The 19,805-nt window shown below is 39.3% G+C and overlaps 2 protein-coding genes across 4 annotated transcripts in view; one reads left to right on the top strand and one right to left on the bottom strand.

Moving 5' to 3' along the window:
- LOC308072396 (cytochrome P450 2J6-like) overlaps positions 1-18,734 on the bottom strand; it is a 28,944-nt gene extending 10,210 nt beyond the window's left edge. Inside the window, exons 1-5 of one of the 2 annotated variants that reach the window (XM_080409198.1) lie at positions 15,069-18,734; positions 4,959-14,928; positions 3,483-3,645; positions 2,194-2,343; positions 956-1,116 (exon numbers count right to left, since the gene is read on the bottom strand). In XM_080409198.1, coding sequence (XP_080265324.1) covers positions 956-1,116; positions 2,194-2,343; positions 3,483-3,645; positions 4,959-5,129 — 645 coding nt within the window. In that variant the 5' untranslated portion in view covers positions 5,130-14,928; positions 15,069-18,734. Of the gene's footprint in view, positions 1-955; positions 1,117-2,193; positions 2,344-3,482; positions 3,646-4,958 lie in introns of both variants that reach the window. The other variant, XM_080409197.1, reaches the window with a different exon arrangement.
- The window catches only part of LOC308072397 (cytochrome P450 2J2-like), a 116,709-nt gene that overhangs the window by 30,066 nt on the left and 66,838 nt on the right, over positions 1-19,805 (top strand). For both annotated transcript variants that reach the window (XM_080409200.1, XM_080409201.1), the window contains one exon: positions 19,427-19,520. The gene's annotated coding sequence lies outside the window, so the exon portion shown is untranslated. The remainder of the gene's footprint in view (positions 1-19,426; positions 19,521-19,805) is intronic.

Raw genomic sequence — 19,805 nt, 5'->3', positions numbered from 1 at the left:
AACTTGTTCCATTCTTATAACTCCAATCCACAGTGCTTACAAGCTCTTGCAGCAGGGTATCCTGGATGTCCTCTGTACTGTTAAGGTCTCCTGTCTTTGATCATCCACAGATTTCCTCTAATTTTCTAGGTTTTGCTATGGGAAAGTTGTATAGTACTATTCTCATATGATAGATTTGTCGAAAAGGTTTACAATCACATCAGCATTTTAGTTTGCCTTTTCCTATAAAACTCAAATGTCAATGGAATTTGCCATCCACAGTCCCCATTACACCCAGCTTGTTCTTCTTTAAGGGTCTAAACACAAAGTCTAATTCATGGGGGAAACTTCAAGTGCACTTCAAGATACTTCAAGTGCAAAGTTGGCCTTTATGGTATGTTGTGGGAGGTACCTACCAAAAAGTCTGACAGAACTTGAATTGTGAGACTGTCAGAGAATGTATGTGTTGTTTTTGTAATATGTGAATTGCAAGCTATAATGAATTAATGGAAAGATTCATAATGAATATATTATTATTTGTGAGGGAGGAAACAAAAAGAAAATTGTCAGCATACAATTTACAGAGTAGTAAAAAGCAGAACAGTGAATTCAATGATAGTCATTTTTGGAGGAGAGAAGTAAATAGCGGTGGGAGAAGTAGCACTGCAGAGTTCAAATTTATTACAAACTCCAGTCTCAAGTTAAGTTTAAAAGTTTCTGTTGATGGTCTCAGAAATGTTCAAAGACTTAAAACCAGGGGTCAACAGAGAGATGTCCCCTAAACTTGCAGAGAAAATGAAGTTCTTAAAAACAGCCTCAAAACCAAGGGGGCTGTAGTAAGTTCCCCAAGGACACTTCTTAGCTCCCAGCTTACATTTGGCAGTTGCTCTGTTTTTAGTGAAAGACCATTTTTATGACTGCATTTTTTTTTCCTACCTATGTCAGAAAAAAAAATAGTATATTATTATTTACTCACCTGATGAACAAAGCTGCCTGCAAATCTGAATAAAGTCTCTGTGGCACTGATCAGTTCATGGAAGGTTTTGTCCTCATCAGAGAAGTGATATCCAAAAACCAGAGCACAAATTACATTTGAAATAGAATGGAAAAGAGGGAAAGAAGGATCCACAGGTCTTCCTGCAAACACAGTAACTGGTATTCACTCTCAATGTTTTCTTCAGGTGTTCCTTATACAGATAGGACAAGATGTTATTAGAGATTACATAAAATGTTCTCTTTATCCAGCTGAGGCATGAATGGGGATGGGAATGTGGCATTAATATATACTTATGAAAATTAAACATAGTTTTAGAGCAAAGGACAGTGTTAAGCTGTTTCCTTATAGCTCTAAAACAATCTCATAGCCCTTCCTGTGAAATCAGGTTGTACAACTTAGATCCATTAGAGAATATCATATAAAATCTGCTGTCCTCAGTTGTGGAAAGAAAACAAGTCTCAGTGGAAGGAAACAAGTCAGAATATGAGAAGGAAGAGGTGTCACTGGAAATGAACTAAGAGAAGACAGTGACAGACATGTTACAAAATGTAAAAACTACTTAGGAGGAAAGATTGAAGGAATTTGGGAAGGTTTAGGGAGCAAAGTAGGTGGATAGGAACCGCAAAGTATACATAATAAAACTATTACAGTCTCAGCTGTGAACAGCAGATCACCATATCTCTGATGATTTTTTAGAAGTTATGAGACAGATATCCATAAAAAGTTATTTGGATAGAAATGATCCTGGCTTGGACTCCAGGATGAATCTGATAAGCCACTGAAGTTCCCTCCCACCTCCTGCTTTGATTCTCTTGCCAATAGTTACTTAGACAGACACTAAAATATCCGGTTTATGTCTTGGCACCTTATGTTATTAAAATTTAGGGAAATGACTAAACTCTGCTATACTCTTTAGTTACCTATCATAGGCAGTCTGAGAATGGCTTGGCTGTGCAGTTCAGTGACATTGTATTATTGTACAATCATATCATAGACAGATGATAAGCCCATGGAGGTGGAACTTCATTAGGTTTATGAACAGCTTTTTAAGAAAAAAAATCCCACGTGATACTATGCTCTGTCTACTCTTTGGGCTTTGGTAAATTTAGATACACCACTCTGGACCCACCCTGACCCTAGAAAGGGGTAGGTGGGTTTGCATACTGAAGATACAGATCCAGGACTGAAAAGCATCTGATTTCTGAGTAGATAGATACCTTTTAGGTTCACAAAAACGTCCACCAGGTGAGATGCCTCCTCTTGCACTCGATACTCCAGGCCTTTTTTCCCCATTCCCAGACAGCGTAAAGTCATTATACCAAAGCGTCTCTGCTGCTTCCAGGAGCGACCACTTGCCAGTATAATACCTGAGGGTATTCTCTGGCATATTAATATTTGCCATAGACATTAACAATTCATTTAAAGTTATATTATGTACGTGGAGTAAATCAGGGAATACACTGTGATACAAGTATCTTTTTAGGTGAAGTTATCAGTAACCAGAAATCATAGCCAAACATACCCAAACTATAACTAGACCATGTGATCCTAATATTGATTGTAGCTAATCTTTGAAAAGAGCAATCTAAGGATTTGCTGACTGTTCCATTTCTTGATATCTTAAAAAAACCCCAAAACCTTAAGATGCCTTTTTAGAAGATCTGCTTTAGCCATACTCAACTGATTGTGCTCAAGGCAGGAATAACTAGTTGACTTTCCACAGAGTGGTGTCCAGGGTTGGGGGATGTTTATGGAGACGTAGATCAAACAATGTGATGCATGTAGGCTGAGGTGATGAAGGTGAAGGATAAGTGACATTTAGGCCCTGTTTCTCCTCTGGAAGGGAGACCACTCCACTGATTCTTAAATTGCAGTAGTGGTTACCTGAAGAGCCCTGAGCTACTGCTGTGATGATGCTTTACCTAGCTTTAAACAACCTCTGTTGGCTTTGGTGTAGCAAATGCAGGGGAGGAAAAAAGAAAGACTGCAAACTGCTGAAATACCCTAAGGAGAAGTTTCATGTGTCAGAGGCATTCTCACAATCAAAGGGTATTCACCAAATGTTTAAGCGTGACTGCAAACACAGCGATAAGACTTCTGAAGGAGGGTGTTACAGGTCTCTTGCTCATGATGGAAGGTGTTTGGCAACCATAATATATACAGTTATCAAACATATAAACAAGCTTTGCATTCATGTAATATACAGCAAAATCATGTGCAACAAATTGGATTATTCTTTGTGGAGGGCAAGACTGCCAAGTTCTGAGCTGGGTTCACATACACTTTGAACACAGCAAAAAGGTCACCTAGAAGCAATCTCATTTGGAGTGCTTCCCAGACTTGCAAAAGCTCCGTACAAAAGGCATCACGGCAAATAATGTTATTCTCAGGAGCTAATGGAGGATTTGGACAGTATCTAATGGAAGAGCATTCTGAACAGGAGGGTAGAGGGTCTAAAAGGCAGAGTAGTTTGCCAAGTCAACATTCCTGTGCATAACAATCTTACCTTTTCCTTTGGCCATTGCTCTGAAAAAAGGTGATACCATCCGCCCAGAAACATCTTCAGGGTGTGTAGTCATGCCATCCTTCACTGCTTGATATCCATTCAGTATGATCACTGGGGCCCACCCAAACCACAAAGTATATATGTTGCCATGAGTTTTTGCCAGCTGTAAGTGGAATAGATGCCAGAAAAGAACAGATGAAACTCCATACATCTCAGACAGACACTGTACCTGCTATTCACCAGCCCAATGGACAGTTTTGTGCTGAGAACATCATCCCCATGAATATAATTATAGCTAGAAGCAGAATGAGACTGCTGTTTTTCTGAGAACAAGATTTTCAGCAATCAATTTTATTTACCTGGGGAGGGAAGTTATTTTATTTTCAAAGCACAGACTGCAGCAGCACTGCAGCAAAAGAAAGAAAACTTCATATTTTACATAGCATCACATCCAACCCCACCTCATTAATTGAATGGCCACACTAGCACCTCTCTACGCATCTATGCTTCCAGCTAGCCCTTCCTTTGCAAAAAGAAACCAGCTGATTAAACCTGCTCCATCTGCCCTGCCAGGAGAGGAGGTGGAGCCAGAAACTACTCAACAGCCACCAAGTGCCTGTGGGCTGCAGCTGAGTCCAAGGTTTCCACACAGTACTGATGAGAGCACTGACCATTGGAGACAGCAGAAGTATCCAAGCAGGGACAGGTATATGACAGAGAAAATGCAATCATTTGTGGAAAAAGCTTTGTCTGAGAACGGGACTATGATACAAAGAGGTGGTAGACAATGTCCAAGGTGCCACCAGAATTACATCCAATTAATGATATTAGTCACTCCTCCTCATAATTATTTAGATACTGGCTTTCCTCTCCCTGTTACAGCATTGCTGCATGTCTGAGGCTGCACTGCACTCAATGATCTGTGCGTACTGTCTCAAGCATAGATCTGAATTAGGGGTCATCTGCAAACTGTTAGAAGAATTACTGCCAGTGTGCAGGGAGGGACTGAAATGGCCTGGGGAGGAGCAGGTGTCTCTAAATTAAACAGGTGGCAAATAGCTTTGAGGAGGTGTTGGAAGATGGGGATTGTATGTGCTTTCCATATTATAAGCATACATATACATGCACCCACTTTGTGATTGAATTAGACAATGTCAGTGTGTCAGAATTCTTAAAAGTAACACATACAGACTTATCAGCAATGGAGAAGCATCTTTCTAATTATTTGTATTCTCCAACTTTAATAACAAGCCAGAAACCCTGTCCCCAAGTTTATTTGATTCTTAAGGACATTAGGTTTCTTGTGAAGATGACATATTCCACATAAGAAGGTGACCTGAATCAAGTTGATCTTTGTATGTCCATACCTTCTTTGTAACTTTCTAAGACTTAAAAACATCACTTTGCTATTAACATAACAGTTTTGTTTAAGCTGTGGCTAAAATTAATCAATTAAGAGCATCTTAAAAGAAATACCTCCATCAGAAGATCCCGATGAAACTGGAACTTCAGGTGCACCAAGTTTCCAAGTAATGGGAGAGGAGCTGGTCCAGGAGGGAATTGCTTGCGTGCCTTTTGCAGTTTGAAAAACTCAACAATTAACAAAAAAATTATCAGGACTACAAAAGCTTGAGTTATTGTCAGCATTTCAGAGATGATTTATCAGCTTGTCTCTATCAAAAAGAAGGTAGTGGAACTTGGAAAAGGTGACCTTCCTTCTTGTTCCACCAGTTCTTTCTGAAGACTGTAAAGTCTGTATTCCTTTCCCTCCCTCTGTCCCTCCCTCCTTAGCCCTGCCTGCCCTTTTCCTGCACCCCATACATTTCCCATGCCAAGATACATCAAGCTGATCCCTGACCAAAAGCACACCTCACTGGTTACAGCAAGCCGCAGTATGAAAATGTGGAATCACTTGTACTTGAGGTATTTGTCTCAAAGATTGTGTTAGGGCACTGCTGGTGTGTATCGGGAGATCTGGATTGGAATGACACCAGGTGACCTTGTTGACCATGGATATGAGATGAGTGAAACTCAAACTCAGTTTCATCTGCCTTGGGAACTTTGAAAACATATGTAGTTCATCTCAGAATGACCGAATTCAGGTTATGAATGTTACGTGTCAGTTTTAATAAGTTCAATTTTCCAGGTGCTTTAGTTAAAAATTATTTAACATATCTTTAAATGTGGTTGTAAATTCAGATTTGCCTGCTAGTATGCACAGTTCACACAGGCAAAAACAACAGTAGTTGCAGACTAAGCATGCAATTAGAAGACAAAATTGTTACATGTAGCTTCTGAAAAGTGGCCTTGAGTGTTCAGTCAACTTTTTTTTTCCAGTATATGTGAAAAATAACAGTTTCATCAAGTGAGGATTAATAAGGCACGGAGATAATGCTTAAAAGCTCACACTACCATTAAATAATTAGAAAATCAGGATATTAAAATTTGTTATATCTAAAAATAAATTAAATATAAAATTCCAATTGTAATTATTTTATATTATTTTAGTATGTAACCTAATTGAAGGTTTCATTTGCCTTGGTTTATTTTCTACTCTTTTTTTAATCCATTTCAGAATCCAGGCTATTATTACCAGTTATCAGTAAGTTTACAGGACACATTGAAAATCTGTCCTCTGATAATGAAGGCATTAACACCTACTTTGAAACAGAAACAAAGAGCTGTGTGTTTGTTACCAGAGGATCCTATCTTGCATTGCAAAGAGAAAGTGTCTTCACTAAAAATGAACTGCAAGTCTGAACAAGAAATTGCCCTGCTTTCCAACACGTACATAAATGCGATATTTTGCAAACCTGGCAACATTAAGAAAGTAATGTGACTCAGTGATATCAATCCACCTCCTTCATTTGGCCACACTTTGCAGGTATTGTAGGTACCTACATGCCTGTATTATACAGCGAAGTCAGCATGGAAAAGTAGGGGTTTATGACTCTATCTGTGCAAAACTGGAAAGACATTATGGGCAGGACATGTGGGAAGCAGGCTGAGGTAGGGTCAGTGGCTTTGCTAAAATCGGTGCAAGTCAGGTACAACTGCCCAGTATGAGGCTGACATCACCAAAATGTAAAGTCAGAAAAAATTGTTTCTTCAAATCAGAAGTTAAAAATTTTGAAAAAATGGAAGAAAATTAGTTTTGTGCAAACAGCTGAAGTCAGAAGAAACGCCAAATGACACAAAGTTCATGAATAGAATAAACACAATCATATTCATCTCTTATCTGGTCAATATTCCATTGCTTATTTTTAGACATTTCATACTTGGTGTAGTATTTTGACATGAGTAAATGAATTCACCTCTTTCAGAACGCAGGTCAGAGTTAACTGGAATCAAATCACCAGCGTCAGAAGCAAGATGAAGCCAAATGAGCCAGGCAGCAGTTTATCCTACTGGGTGTTGCCATCACCTTTCCTTTTTCAGTGTTTTCAGAATTTTTCAAATGTCTGAAGCCCAGATGCATGAATAGTTACTTAAACCAGTGCCTGATGTCACTGGATTAGCTGTACTGGAAACAAAACCAAGCTGAGGGATCCTGTGTGGCATGGATCTGTTCCTGTCTGATGGACACACTATCAGCAATATTTGCTGGGTTTATATTTTTGGCAGAAAACTCAGCTTTCCTAAAATGTAGTAAACCAAGTAAAGAGCAGTCCAAAGAAGTGGACTGGGAGGGCAAGAAAAGCAAGCTTTAATGAAAGCTATCAGGAAGTCAAAGTTTCAATAAGATTTTTAGTGAACCTAAAAGCACACTGAATTAAGTTTCAGAAAGATTAGGATGCTTGCAAAAGTAAATCTATGCAGGTAATGTACCAAACAAGCATGGTCCTGATATCCTTGAGCAAGCAAATGTTTCATTTCAGCTCTGGGACATGCATATACTAAGAATAAACTGTAACACATTTAGTAAGAGGGAATGTCAGTAATTGGGATCTCCAAAGCACAAGAACTGTTCATAGACTGGGAACAAAGTAGCAGTCAATTGCTTTGAGTGAGGCTTCAAATATATAATATTTAGAAATGGAAATTGCAAATATCTTGCTATGCTTATTTTTAACTCCTCACCCAGTTACCTTCAGAAACTTGCAAAATTTACAGGCTATAATGTACCTAGTAACTGGAAACATTAAGGCTGGACTTGAGGTGGCACAAAGAGCAAGAAGAAATCAATGTACATGGCCTTAATATCCAAAATAAAAATAGGGAAAACCAACAGAAATGGGCCTAGCATCCCTGACCCAAATTGCTGCAAGAACTTTGCTTGCAGAGAGTTTGCCAAAGAGAAGAGTAACTTGACATTCTCTAGGTGAAATTACCAGGAACTGGATGATTCCTCCATGTAAGGAATAGCTGGATGATTTGTTTTTGAAGTTTTTGAAGATGCAGAAAAACATGAAGTACTGGAGATCATGTCCATAATTTCTGCATAACAAGGCTGAGGATGCAAACAAAATCCCCCAAAGGGTTAAGAAAATCAACAGGAAAGGATGAGTAAAAACGATGGTAGAGAATAAATTCTAAAGCCTGACAGAAAAACAGATCTCTGTTTTTACAAGATAGGCTGAAATCAGCATTCTTATGGTAAAAACCTTTTTGTAGGACAACAGACACTGTGCAGATGCTGCTAGCGAGTTTCTTCACAGCACTACTAACTGCCAAGAGTAAGGAAAAGCATGATGACAAGACACTGATGACAGAGCACTTTGAAGTCAAGCTAAACAAACAAGCTCAACAAGAGACTCCCACAAAGTCTAACAGAAATTAAGCACCCAAAAGTGTGTTTCATAATAGCTTGTCACAAAAGATACACTGAAGTTAAAATCCAGGAGAGATGCAATTCTAGAGTGAATGAAAAAGAGTGAATGGCTTGAGAAATGTTGAAAGCTCGTAGTGACCACAGATAAAAATATTTTTTGTTGAAAGTATAAGGAAAAGACAACAGTACAAGGAAGAACTCATATTTAGGTACCAAAATGAAGGCACTTAAAAGTTCACAATAATTAGCAAAACTCACAAGTTAAAAACCTCTAGGGTATCATTGTACGTGGGGTAAAGGAACTGAACGAGACAAAGTTAAAGCAAGAACAGTAGCTGACTGCCCATGTTTTGACCCTAAGAACAAAGAAAGCATTACCTACCAAAAGGTATGCATTCTACAGTCTTAAAATTTCATAAAGAAAACAATCTCTATCATAAAACAGATTAGATAAAGTTACTTGTTTTCTTTATTTGAACAAATCTGGTTGATAAAGCAATAGTATTGAAGTTACATTACTTAACACGGTTCTCAATTACCTTAAACCATTAATTTCAGAAAATCTAAAAATGTTGTTTATAAAGCTTGCAAAACTCAAGATTGAGAGAACAGTGAAACTCCAGAAGCCAGATCATTGACAGAGGTGGCAGCCATTGAGTCAGTTGCAGTGCAGTCAAGTACAAATACACCAAGTAGTTTGTCCCAAAGAAAGTGGGAAGACCAAGAGTTAGATGCAGTCTCCTGAAGCTCTGCACTGAGAAGTGCAGAAGTCTTGGCACCAAACCTGCCTCAGCCACATACAGGCCAAGGATTAATCTCATTGAGTGACAGAGCAAAAGAGGATTTGGAAGACACATACCTCAGCATACCTGACCAAGAGATCATAAGCACGTCCAGACATAGTAAGGGACAGACAAACTCTGAAGCAGAACAATGGGCACCCTCCAGGACAAAGGCGTTGACCTCAGAACAGCCCCAAACACAAGAGGATGGCTCTGAGGATGGTATTCCACCCCCGCTTAGGTCCCAGCAGTCTGAAATGACCTGGGCAATCTGTCATTGTGTTCAGAATAGACATATTGCAGAGAAAGTCATTCTCAACTGAAGGAACCAGCCCTAGGGACTCACTTGACATAGCTACATCTTCGCAGCACAAAAAATGACAATGATATTTGAGAAAGATCTTGCTTTACTTAGGATGGTTATGTCCAGCTTACCCAGCAGGTAACACTGTAGATGAGCATTTCACTCTTGGCATGTTCTTCGCCAGACTGCAGGTAGTAAGCTTGGCAGATACGTGCCCAGAACAACATAGGCAGGACCCAAAAAAAAAGCATTAGAAAACCCACAGCTTCCAGAAAAGCCATGTGCAAGAGAAAGCTCAAAGGGAATAAGCCCATGGAGAAGAAACACAATTTTAAAGGGATACAGGTGTATGCACCAGTGGTTGCAAAACAAGAAGCAGCTTTTAAAATAGGATAAGACTTGGAGACAAAGAAAAGCTGAGAAGGTTGCAATGACGTACAAAAGTGAACAAACAAGCTAATAAATGAAGATTGCAAGACCAGTGTGACCCTCACCCTGTCTTTGGCTGTAAACAATTCATATGTTCAAAATGAGTGCATTTGGGAGTTTGCAATGTGTATTCTTCTAAACCAGCATTAACAAAAAAAACCCCAAACAAAAACAACCAAAAAAACCCCACAACAAAACCCCCAGGATATAAGCACTGACCTATAACTCCAATGTACTCTATAAAATACTAAAAATAAGCAATGATTTCCCTTCTTTAGTTCACACTGTCAAGTATGTCAGGGTGCTTTATCATTAACAACTACATTTTACATCTATCAAAGCAAAGATATCTATTCCTACATATGAAGGCAAGAAATTACATAGCACTATAGGATTATTGATACTTAAAATGTGTAATGGTGCAGATTTGTTAGTCAGGCAAGTATTAATACCCCTGATTTTACATGGTAGGAATTTAAATGCAAAACATGAGAGGCAGAATCAGCACAACTCAATAATGTATTCTAATTACTACACTCAAGTTATAGCAATACATTATCCCAGATTAGTATAAGCAAAGCTGTACCAATCCCATTACCTATCTCTGCCTTACATTTCCCAAATGCTTTGCAGTCAGGTATATACAACTCCCCAGTCTTTAATTAGGTTGTGGAAAACAGAAGTAAAGCAACAGGAGGTAGAGAGCAAGGGAAGACCTAGATAGAAGCAGCCACATGGGCATTACAGGGGGTCAGGATGGCTCATAACCATGAGAAGGTAACACCCTCTGACCAAACCTGACATTGTGACTGGCAGTTCAGAGTCTTCAAGTACACCATCATTTCTCACAGGCTTTTTCCTCAAGCAGGGCTATTTTTAATAATATTTCAGGTTTGAGAGGTTGACTTAGCAACCTAAATAAACCTCCAGAAATACTTTGGAGAAAGATTTAGGTGACTTTTCTTCATTTGATTTTATATATCTTAAGGGGGGGTGGGGGGAAATCAGGCATTAGCTCAGAAGCTTAATAACCCTCCATCATATACACACACTCCTAAATCTCCAGCATGGTAGCAGGGACAGTAACCTTTTGAAGTACTGCACTAATTGCATTAGGCTGCTAACAGAGGACATCTGTTTTGCTGAAGCAGCAATGTGACAATTAGCCATGTATAAAGTGCAGTGCCCAGAAGTCCGACGCCTGCCTTTCTTCCCTGTTCAGGGAAGCTGCTTCTTCTTGATTCCAAGGAGAGTTAAATGATGGGGACTTGCACTGCAAGGTGCTAGTATGACAAGAACAGGGGAATTGAGTGTTTACACACTGTGTGTGGCAAGAAATTCCCTTCTCAGTTGAGCTCAGCCAGGACTGTGTCCCAACAAGCCCTATTAATCTGCCCTCTCTCCCAGCATCTCGCCTCTGTGCTGGTGGTTTGTTGCTTTTCTGCCAATTCCCTGAAGGAGGGAGGGTCACATCTAATCAATGCCTCTCCACGTTTATCCGACTCTCCTATGGAAGAAAGCCCTCAGACAATGCTGCTTATGGCTTTGCCATTCAGTGCCTGCCCTCAGGAAATAACTTCCAACACCTATAGCAACTCTGCTAGTGGGACTTTCAAGAAAGATGGCAAGCACACTCAGCAGCTTTCAGCATTTGACAATTACTTACGGATCAAAGGGTAAGCTGGGTGGCGGCCATTGATACTATATAACAAATTAATATGCAAGAGATTAGCAATTGGTGCTGGCAAAGAAAATACAGTTCTTTAGACACAAGTTTCTCAATCGTTTGCACATGGAGTAACTGCAGTACATGCATATATCCCCAAACTTAAGCAAGAAAAAAAAAAGGGAAAAATTGACCTAATTTTTGTTGTTCCAATTACTATGTTACTGCTTGTGCATTACAGTAGCAATGTCCAGGAAGATCCTTTTTCCCAAAAAATGTTTGGTGGGGTTGAGTTAGAAGGGATTGAGAAATACCACTTGAGGTCAAAGGTGTTGCTCCTCCTATAGATAATATGCTGCAAGAAATTTTATTGCATTAATACTGCTGAGAGAGGCTTCAATGTTTCTCACACACATCAGAAAAGCCATGTTCTACCACAGGAAACAATATGTATCATCCTAAACATCCATCACTTTTATATATCATCCCTGTCAGCAACCCTGCAGCCTCCAGTTTTGTGTGACAGATGGAATGAGGATTTATGGCAGAGAGTGGGGATGTTGAACATGCAAGGGACAGCACAAGGTTGCAGTCCTGGAACTGGGACAGAGGAGAAGAGTTCTTCAGAGGCTGAAGAACTATTGTACAATTGCAGAAAAGTAGGTAGCAGGAAAAGCAACTTCTTCCAGGTTTATTTGCTTCAGGAAAGATTTTTCTTCAGAACATCTTATAAACCATTTCACCGTCTGGAAAATCCACTCAGCTTGCAGAGATTCTCAGGATACATACTTGAAAGATCTGTGAAAAGCTACCCCTCCTCAAAATGTCTGTGAAACCTTCAAATGCCTTTCTCAGACCTTTTCCTTTTGCCTCAGGTATTTGCCCTCACTTTCATTTTTCTTGTTTTTCATGGCACTCCTTCCTGTCAGGACAGCCACATGCACAAAGTAGCTCTCTGCTGCTCATGTGCTTCTCCAGTTAAAGAGACTGTTAACATTTACACAGGAGTGCTGGAAACAACAGGGACAAGCACACAGGACAGTTGAGTATTTCCGGGCATTTTCTATGTCAAAGTGATCTCACCCTTTCCATTTGCTGTGACTTTCCAGAAACAGGCACAGCTCACATGGCAGCTTGTAGCTGGGTGTCTCTCCTCAGCTCAAACTTCAGTTACTGCAGCGTCTCCAAAGTGAAGATACTCTGCAGATTTACAATCAGCTTGAACTGGATCAGGTCCTGGAAAACACAAGTTAGAAAAAAAATAATCCATGAATAATTGGGAAGAACGAGATCTCTTCACTGACCTATGAACCTCACAGGCTTTGTTACTAATGAGTATGTCCTCTCCCCTATTAAATATTTATACAAACAGTGGGGTAATTCCTTATGCTACTGCACTTGGTAATTTCTGTCCACCTGCACGAGGAGATCACACCGACTGCTTTGTTTTTTCTGAAACCAGGAGACAAAACAACATGAAAGTTTGTATTTGTAAAAGTGCGTATCATAACTCCAGAAACTGTACAATTAGCAAACACAAAGCAAGGCCAGAGAATGGTGTTTGTCCACATTTCATAGCTGGTTTTCTCCACTTGTCTGTATTAAAAAAATATGCCTGCAGCAACGTGAAGGCCAAACTTTTTTTCTACTAGTCCTTCCTACAGATATTTAACCCTGTTACATACATGCATCACCCATACCCTTCTTTTACCACTCATCTTTTCCTCATCCATTTTAATAACATGTTCCAGGCTGAAGAGAATGTCATTAATTCTGTCACAAGCAAATTTCTCCAGCACAGCAAACATTACTCCTCAAATATGCCCTGTCTGATCTGTTTTAAGGCAAAATTTTCTAAACAATGTGGTCACAATTGTATGACATATTTGCAACAAACTGCTTTTAATGAATTTGTGGTTTACCTCCAGAGATCCTTAGGGTATTTAGTTTATGAATGCAAAGAGAGAGAACTGCATGACCAAATGAGAACTGGAATCACAGATGGATAGTACAAACACTGGATTTTGAAAAACATGCCTTATATTCAGGAAAATCTCATCTACAATTGGAAACAAAAATGAAACTGCTTTTATAAACAGAATTAACTTCTAACTGTTCAAAACAATGGTCTAAAATTTTTTAAAAGCACTGAAAAGTTTTTTATCCTGTTTTGGTTTTTAATTCAGGCTTTCAAAAACTGCATTTCAAGTGGTCGTTGAACAATATCATAGAAATGGTAGATCACAGGGCTGACATAGCAAGAAATAAATACTTGTCAGCTGAGCACTGTAATAAAGTTTTATGTCCCCTGCACTATAGGTCCCAGTATAATTGTATTAAAGCAAACAGTACTAGTTGCACAGGTAGGGCTGTAGCATCCTAGTATATTTTAATTTCAAGCTAATTGAACGAGTCTATATGTCAGTTTGAATTTCTTTTCAGGTACAGTGAAAAGGTGGACAGCAATAGCCAAAACCAAATATCTTCTCCCATGGTAAAGCTCAGTTCAGACTTAGTGTGCGTAAGGTCTGTAATTATGTGATGTGTTATCCACAGCACTGTGCCTGGCAGCCCCTGCTCTGTGAATAAATTCAGACTGCAGAAAGCTTTGTCTGTTGTCTCAGGCTTCATCTCTCTCATGCCAAATGCTGGTGCTGTCATGAAAAGACAGAATAGCAAGAAAATCTTCTGGCCAAGCCAACAGAAAACCACTTTTGAAAGCTGGTTTCTCACCCTGAATGTCCAGGTACTGCTGGGCAGATCAGTCCCTACTTGCAGGTGTAGCCCACTGACAATCACACGATCACTAAACGCAAGTCTGTCTGTAGCCAGCAAAGTTCAGGTCTGGGGAAGCATAATGTCCTCACAGCTTACAGCCACTGCAGGTGTGCTTGGAATACAAATATTTAATTTTCTCTTCTTTTAATATTTTCATACACAAATGCAAACACATGCTAAACTACTGAAAAACTTAGGCCCTAAGCTTCTCCAGTGAAGTACATAAGACCATTTGTCAATGTTGGCATAGAGGCTACGAGGACTGTTTCCCCATTAGCAAAATCAGGGTGATGGTACCCGGAGCTGTGAAGATTTAGTTGTTATCTTGCGCAGCATTCAGACAATACAATGAGGATGCCACAGGAAATGCTATGGATACATACAGTCATGCAGTATTTGGTTCTGTGCAAATTTTGGTGATGCAATAAATCTGAATATACCACTGGATGATAAGGACGTAGAGAAACTGAGGGCAACCTTTGCCAATAGCAACATCCATCCTGCCAATGGAGATCCTGTAAATAATACAGTGTGTGATCAAACAGCAATGAAATTTTAGCATGCCTCATAATGCAAGTCTACAAAGAGACTAACTTAAAACCATGAACAATCTTAAAACCAGAATTTCCTAAAGCCTGAAAATCCCGCTACGTGCACATAACAAAGCAGGTGTGTGGTGCAATCGAGTAGGTGCCAATGGGGAGCAACACAGGGAGCTACAGACAGACAGACATGAGAAAAGGTTTAACAGTAACAATAGATTACACTCCCTGTGACCTGTTTTTAACATGGAAATCATCTTTCCAACATCTACACTTACAGTGTAACCCCCTAAAGGAGTCAGTGCTCAACGCACCTTTCAGAAAGGGAAGGATGGAAAGTCCTCTATCTTTGTTCATTAAGCGTTATGGGTTGATCTGTTGAGACATTTTCTACTGTTCAGATTCATGGAGCACATGGCTTTCTCTGATCAAATGATGATGTTGTTCAAGGAGAATCATTTTGGTTAGCTCTGTGTTAAGCATCCTGTCAAACACATCATAAGAGACAAGTAATTTTCAGTCCGGACTTCCGTACTACAAAAACTCATCTGAAAAGCTGGATAAAAACCAACAACAATCTAAAACTGATGAACAACAGCTGGAATTATTCTATTCAATATTTTCTATTTTGTTTGGGGTTTAAGCTTTTTGGGTGTTTGGTGTTGGGTTTTTTTTAATTATAGGAAAGTTTTTTCTTTTGGCAGTACTTAGCAAGGAAAGGAGAGAGGCAGGGTAAATGGAACAAATGCTCTGCTTCTAAGCCTCATAGATGCAATTCCTACATTTCAAATTGTATAATTACTTTGTTTTTCCAACATCTGGGCCACTATCTCACCTAGAGAAAATGAGGGTTAATGTGAGACACACGGTAATTTATTGGGAGATTCCTCAGTACACTGCATTCCCTTATGTGGGAGAGACTGTAAGTACAGAGAAAATTATAGACCTCATCTTTTTCAGAGGACAGAAGAGCATGGTCAGAGTGAATAATATCCATGTACTTAGTAATCAAGAAACCCCAAAGATACTGCGTTTTATCAAAATGTTCAAGAAATCTATTAAGGACATTGTATTGTAGCATTTGAACCTCATCCTGAACCAGTCTCATACTGATTGCAAATGAACATGTAATGAACTCCAGGACAGCGTGGTGAAACTGGTTTGTTTAAAGCTGGCCCTTGCTAGGCTAGTGACAGCAATGCAGGCACAGCCCTTTCAAAGAGACCTTTGCTGCCCTCTGCCTGGTACCTCGGAGGATGCACTGCTGAAATATTAAAATGGGGTAATTTTGTGCTGTACAATTCATACTTGATCTATGCTGAACTACCCGGCATTCTTTCTAGCAGCTGTTGATGTTCTTCTTAAGCAAGCTGAAGGCTGCGCAAAGACAACTTCCCTTAACTACAGCATCAGACCAAATACATGGATTAGGACTAGATACCTAAACAGTGAACTGCAGAGATGTGTCCTTTTCTGCCATGACTCAGGCCAATGCCACAACAGTGTCAGACTAGCAAGCCTGAAATCCTGCGTATCTCTGCCTGCAGGTCCCATTGCTCAATAATAGTCTTAAAATCTACGAGTCAGAACCTATGCTCATGTGACTGCATCATTGGAATAAACTTATTTAAAGTATTCAAAAAAGTTATTTCAAAAAGATTATTATACAAAACAGTCCAAAAATTTTCATTTTCTCTGTAATGCTCCTTAAAATGCATTCCTTGTAGAATATCATCATATCACCAGCTGAACCCGGAACAGAATTATATTATTAGCTCATCCTCTGTTTCATCCGCTGTATCTCTACTGAATAAACTATTCAGGGAAAGGACTGCAATGTTATTATTGTTATTCCTTCAACATTAGAATCACTCACTGCGGGACAGCAAATAAATAGTTTCTGGAGTGTTGGCTAAAAATAGCACAGGCTGAGGGCTGAGATTTCTTCACAGATAGGAGGGCAAATTCATAAGCTTTTCACTAAGAAAAAAAGATACACAAAACTCAGCTGAAATATTGTTTCAAATTAATCTAGTTATTTCAGATTCTTTCAGGCTGATGATCTCAATCGATAAAGACAGTTTCAAGTAACCCCTCTCAGAAATTTCTTAATGAAAACTTCCTGGGTTTCTCACTAAAACTTTTATTCAAAAAAACCTAAAGGAAAATGTTTTAGCTCAGGACATCAAACTTGAGTTTGAATGCTCTGGCTTTTAGAGGCATTTTGAGTCACTGCAAAACTAAAATGTATTTTTCTGCTGCAACTTACTGCTTTGTAGGAACCATAATGATAAAAAAAAAAAAAATCCCAGAGAAAACTGTCACTCCAGGAAGAAAGGAAGGAGGAAAGAACAAGAGAGGTTGGAATAGGATCATCCTAAGCTCTCTGGCTGTCTGACATTAAAACTGATAAGGAGAAGTATCCATGTTATGATGGCCTGCATGCTTCCACAAAGGTCATAAATCCAAATAAAATGGTCCTGCGTTTAAGTTTCTGTAAACAATGACAAGTTTGGGAATACTTGTTTCTCACCTTGCTGCAGGCATCAGTTTGGGATCTGATAGCATCAAGAAACTAGACCTTATATCCAGGCTTGGTGTTTATACTAACTATCAAGGTCCTTGATTAAATACTGAATAGCACTAGATCAGGACTGAATCCCATTCAGTGCATCTTTCCAGCTTGATATGTTACTATTCATACGTATTTCCTGAGTTTTCCATGAAATTTTGCGATGCTTCAGATACCCCACATTACCCTAGAGTTTCTGAGATTGTGTCAAAGCCACATTAAAGAGTGGTAAATTACAATAGCAACCTCTCTCCTGAAACAAGACCTCTAGCTATGTCATCAAACAAACCTAAGTAACTGACATTATTTGGTGAGCACTGGCTCTTTCTGTTTTCCTCCTAGTGCTTACAATTTGATTATTTTTCCAAGATATTTCAAGAAGTGCAATGAGGCTGCATGATTTATAACACTGCAACTTCTCTTACCTGCTGAAGACAAGCAAATGTTTGACCTTTTCCCATCCTCCACAGGTTCTCACCGATAATTGCTAATAGCTCTGAGGTTGATACTGTTCCCTAAATGCCCTGGTATGAATCAGCCCAGCCAATCTGAAAACATCACATTTATCTAGTTATTTTCTAACCTCTTCTTCCTAATGTAGACAGAAATCTCCCATGAACGTCAGCGGTGTTAAATGTGTTGGCCTCTGGATCACCATTGCCATTTTCATTGACAACCAAATCAAAAAAGGCATTAAATTATCCATCTGCCAGAGAGCCTTCCTGATGTACACCGTTTTAAGAAACCAGCACTTTCCTTGGTCCTCTTTATACTACTGAAATACAGAACCTTTATTCTTTATTACTTACATGTGCTTTGTGTATAAACTTTAAGGATACATGGAGCAAATCTGCCAGGTTCTAGATGCTGAAATTTTCATCTCATCTCAATAGTCACTGGCAAATTTTTCAAGGAATGAGACAGTGCAGAAGCCTTCACTTTAAGTTGCACTTCTGATGCTGTACAGACACTGGAATATGTTAAGGCTCAAGAAATAAGGGCAAGAACTGTGTGGAAATTTGTTTTATACAACTCCACTTTATTTCTTGCCCTGCCTTTCTCTTATTCTTTGTTAGGAGCCCCATTTCTGTCCCTGTTAAAGGGGAATACTTATCACAGCTGGGAAAGGTCCACTTTTTCCCTGCAGATGCAGCACAGCACAGAGTAGAGACATCCACGCTGGCTTTGCAAGAGTTAACTTCGATGTCAGGAAAAAGCTCACTGCAAAAAGGCAAAATCCTGCCTGGGCTAATGGCTCCACTGAAAACCAGGGCAAGCTCCCTGCACAGCTGGGTTTGACCTGCTCCTGCTCCCCGAGCAAGGTCATTTACAGCCAGTTCAAAAATCTTGGGGCTGAATGTACATCCTGATGTCCAAGTACAGCTGTGCAACCACTCTCCCTTCTCCTCAACAGAACATTTGATATGATGTGTTCCTCCTGTTCCATTGCAGTCACCTTCCCACACTGCCAAATCATGACATTTATGATCACATTTTGTAGTCAACAACAGGTGAAAGCTGACACTGGTCCATTCTAAGTAAGTTCAAAAAGCAAACAGCTAGAAGAGAAATAATTTGAGCTACTGAAGATTTGCTCAGTCTTCATGTCTCCTTGCTGCTTTACCTGCCTTCTAGCTGATACTGGAAAAAAATTAAATTCTCTCTAATTCTAAGGCTCTCTTCCTGGAATTGCCTTGGGTTTTTTACCTTTCTCCTTTCCTCAGAATTCTTTTTTTTTATTATCACTAGGTAAAAAAAGGACTCTTAGGCCAAGGTGTATTTTAAAAGGTCTCTGCACTAAGCAGTGATCTACTTTTCTTAACCTCTTACCTCTGAGAAAACGTTTGCTCCTCTGTTGAGTAAAGATCTGAGAACAGGAAAACATTTTACATGTTAAATTCAGAAAAATCATGTTTTACAAAGTTAAAACTCTTAGAGAAAACCTTTTATTTCCACCTGATTTTGGAAAAAAACCAAGTTGACCTACATATGCTGTTTTAATTGTCATTTATAGTTACTTGTATAATTATTATAGCTTTCTCTTTCCAAATGCCTTCAGAGCAGAGACATAATTATTTTTTTTCTCTTTTCTTTTTATAGTTTGGTCTCAATTTTATCCATAAGGACATCACCTCTCACACCTGCTGACATGAGCTACTCCAGAGACAAAGAGTTGTGAAGCCATCTTCACCAGGTAACTCCTCTGGTTTCAGGGTGTCCTTGCAGATTTCAGTGGAAACAGTTGACTTATAGTATCATAAGGCTCTGAGCCTCTCCAAGAGCTGCATGAACCCAAAATCTTCAACTTTGCATCTACATTTTCTATATTTTCCTTTATATGCAGATCTTCTGCTGTATGATTGAACAGTTGCATGATGCTGCTCTGGGGAGTCACAGAGACAGAGCTCAGCAATGAGGGGAGGGCAGGGTGATGAAGGACAAAGCAAAGAGCTCCATATCTGATAAAACCACTGTGCTA

This window comes from Falco punctatus, assembly GCF_963210335.1.
Source record: "Falco punctatus genome assembly, chromosome: 13".
NCBI classification, from domain to species: domain Eukaryota; kingdom Metazoa; phylum Chordata; class Aves; order Falconiformes; family Falconidae; genus Falco; species Falco punctatus.
Note: the sequence above shows the minus strand (reverse complement) of the source record. Positions and strands in the feature narration are given on the sequence as shown.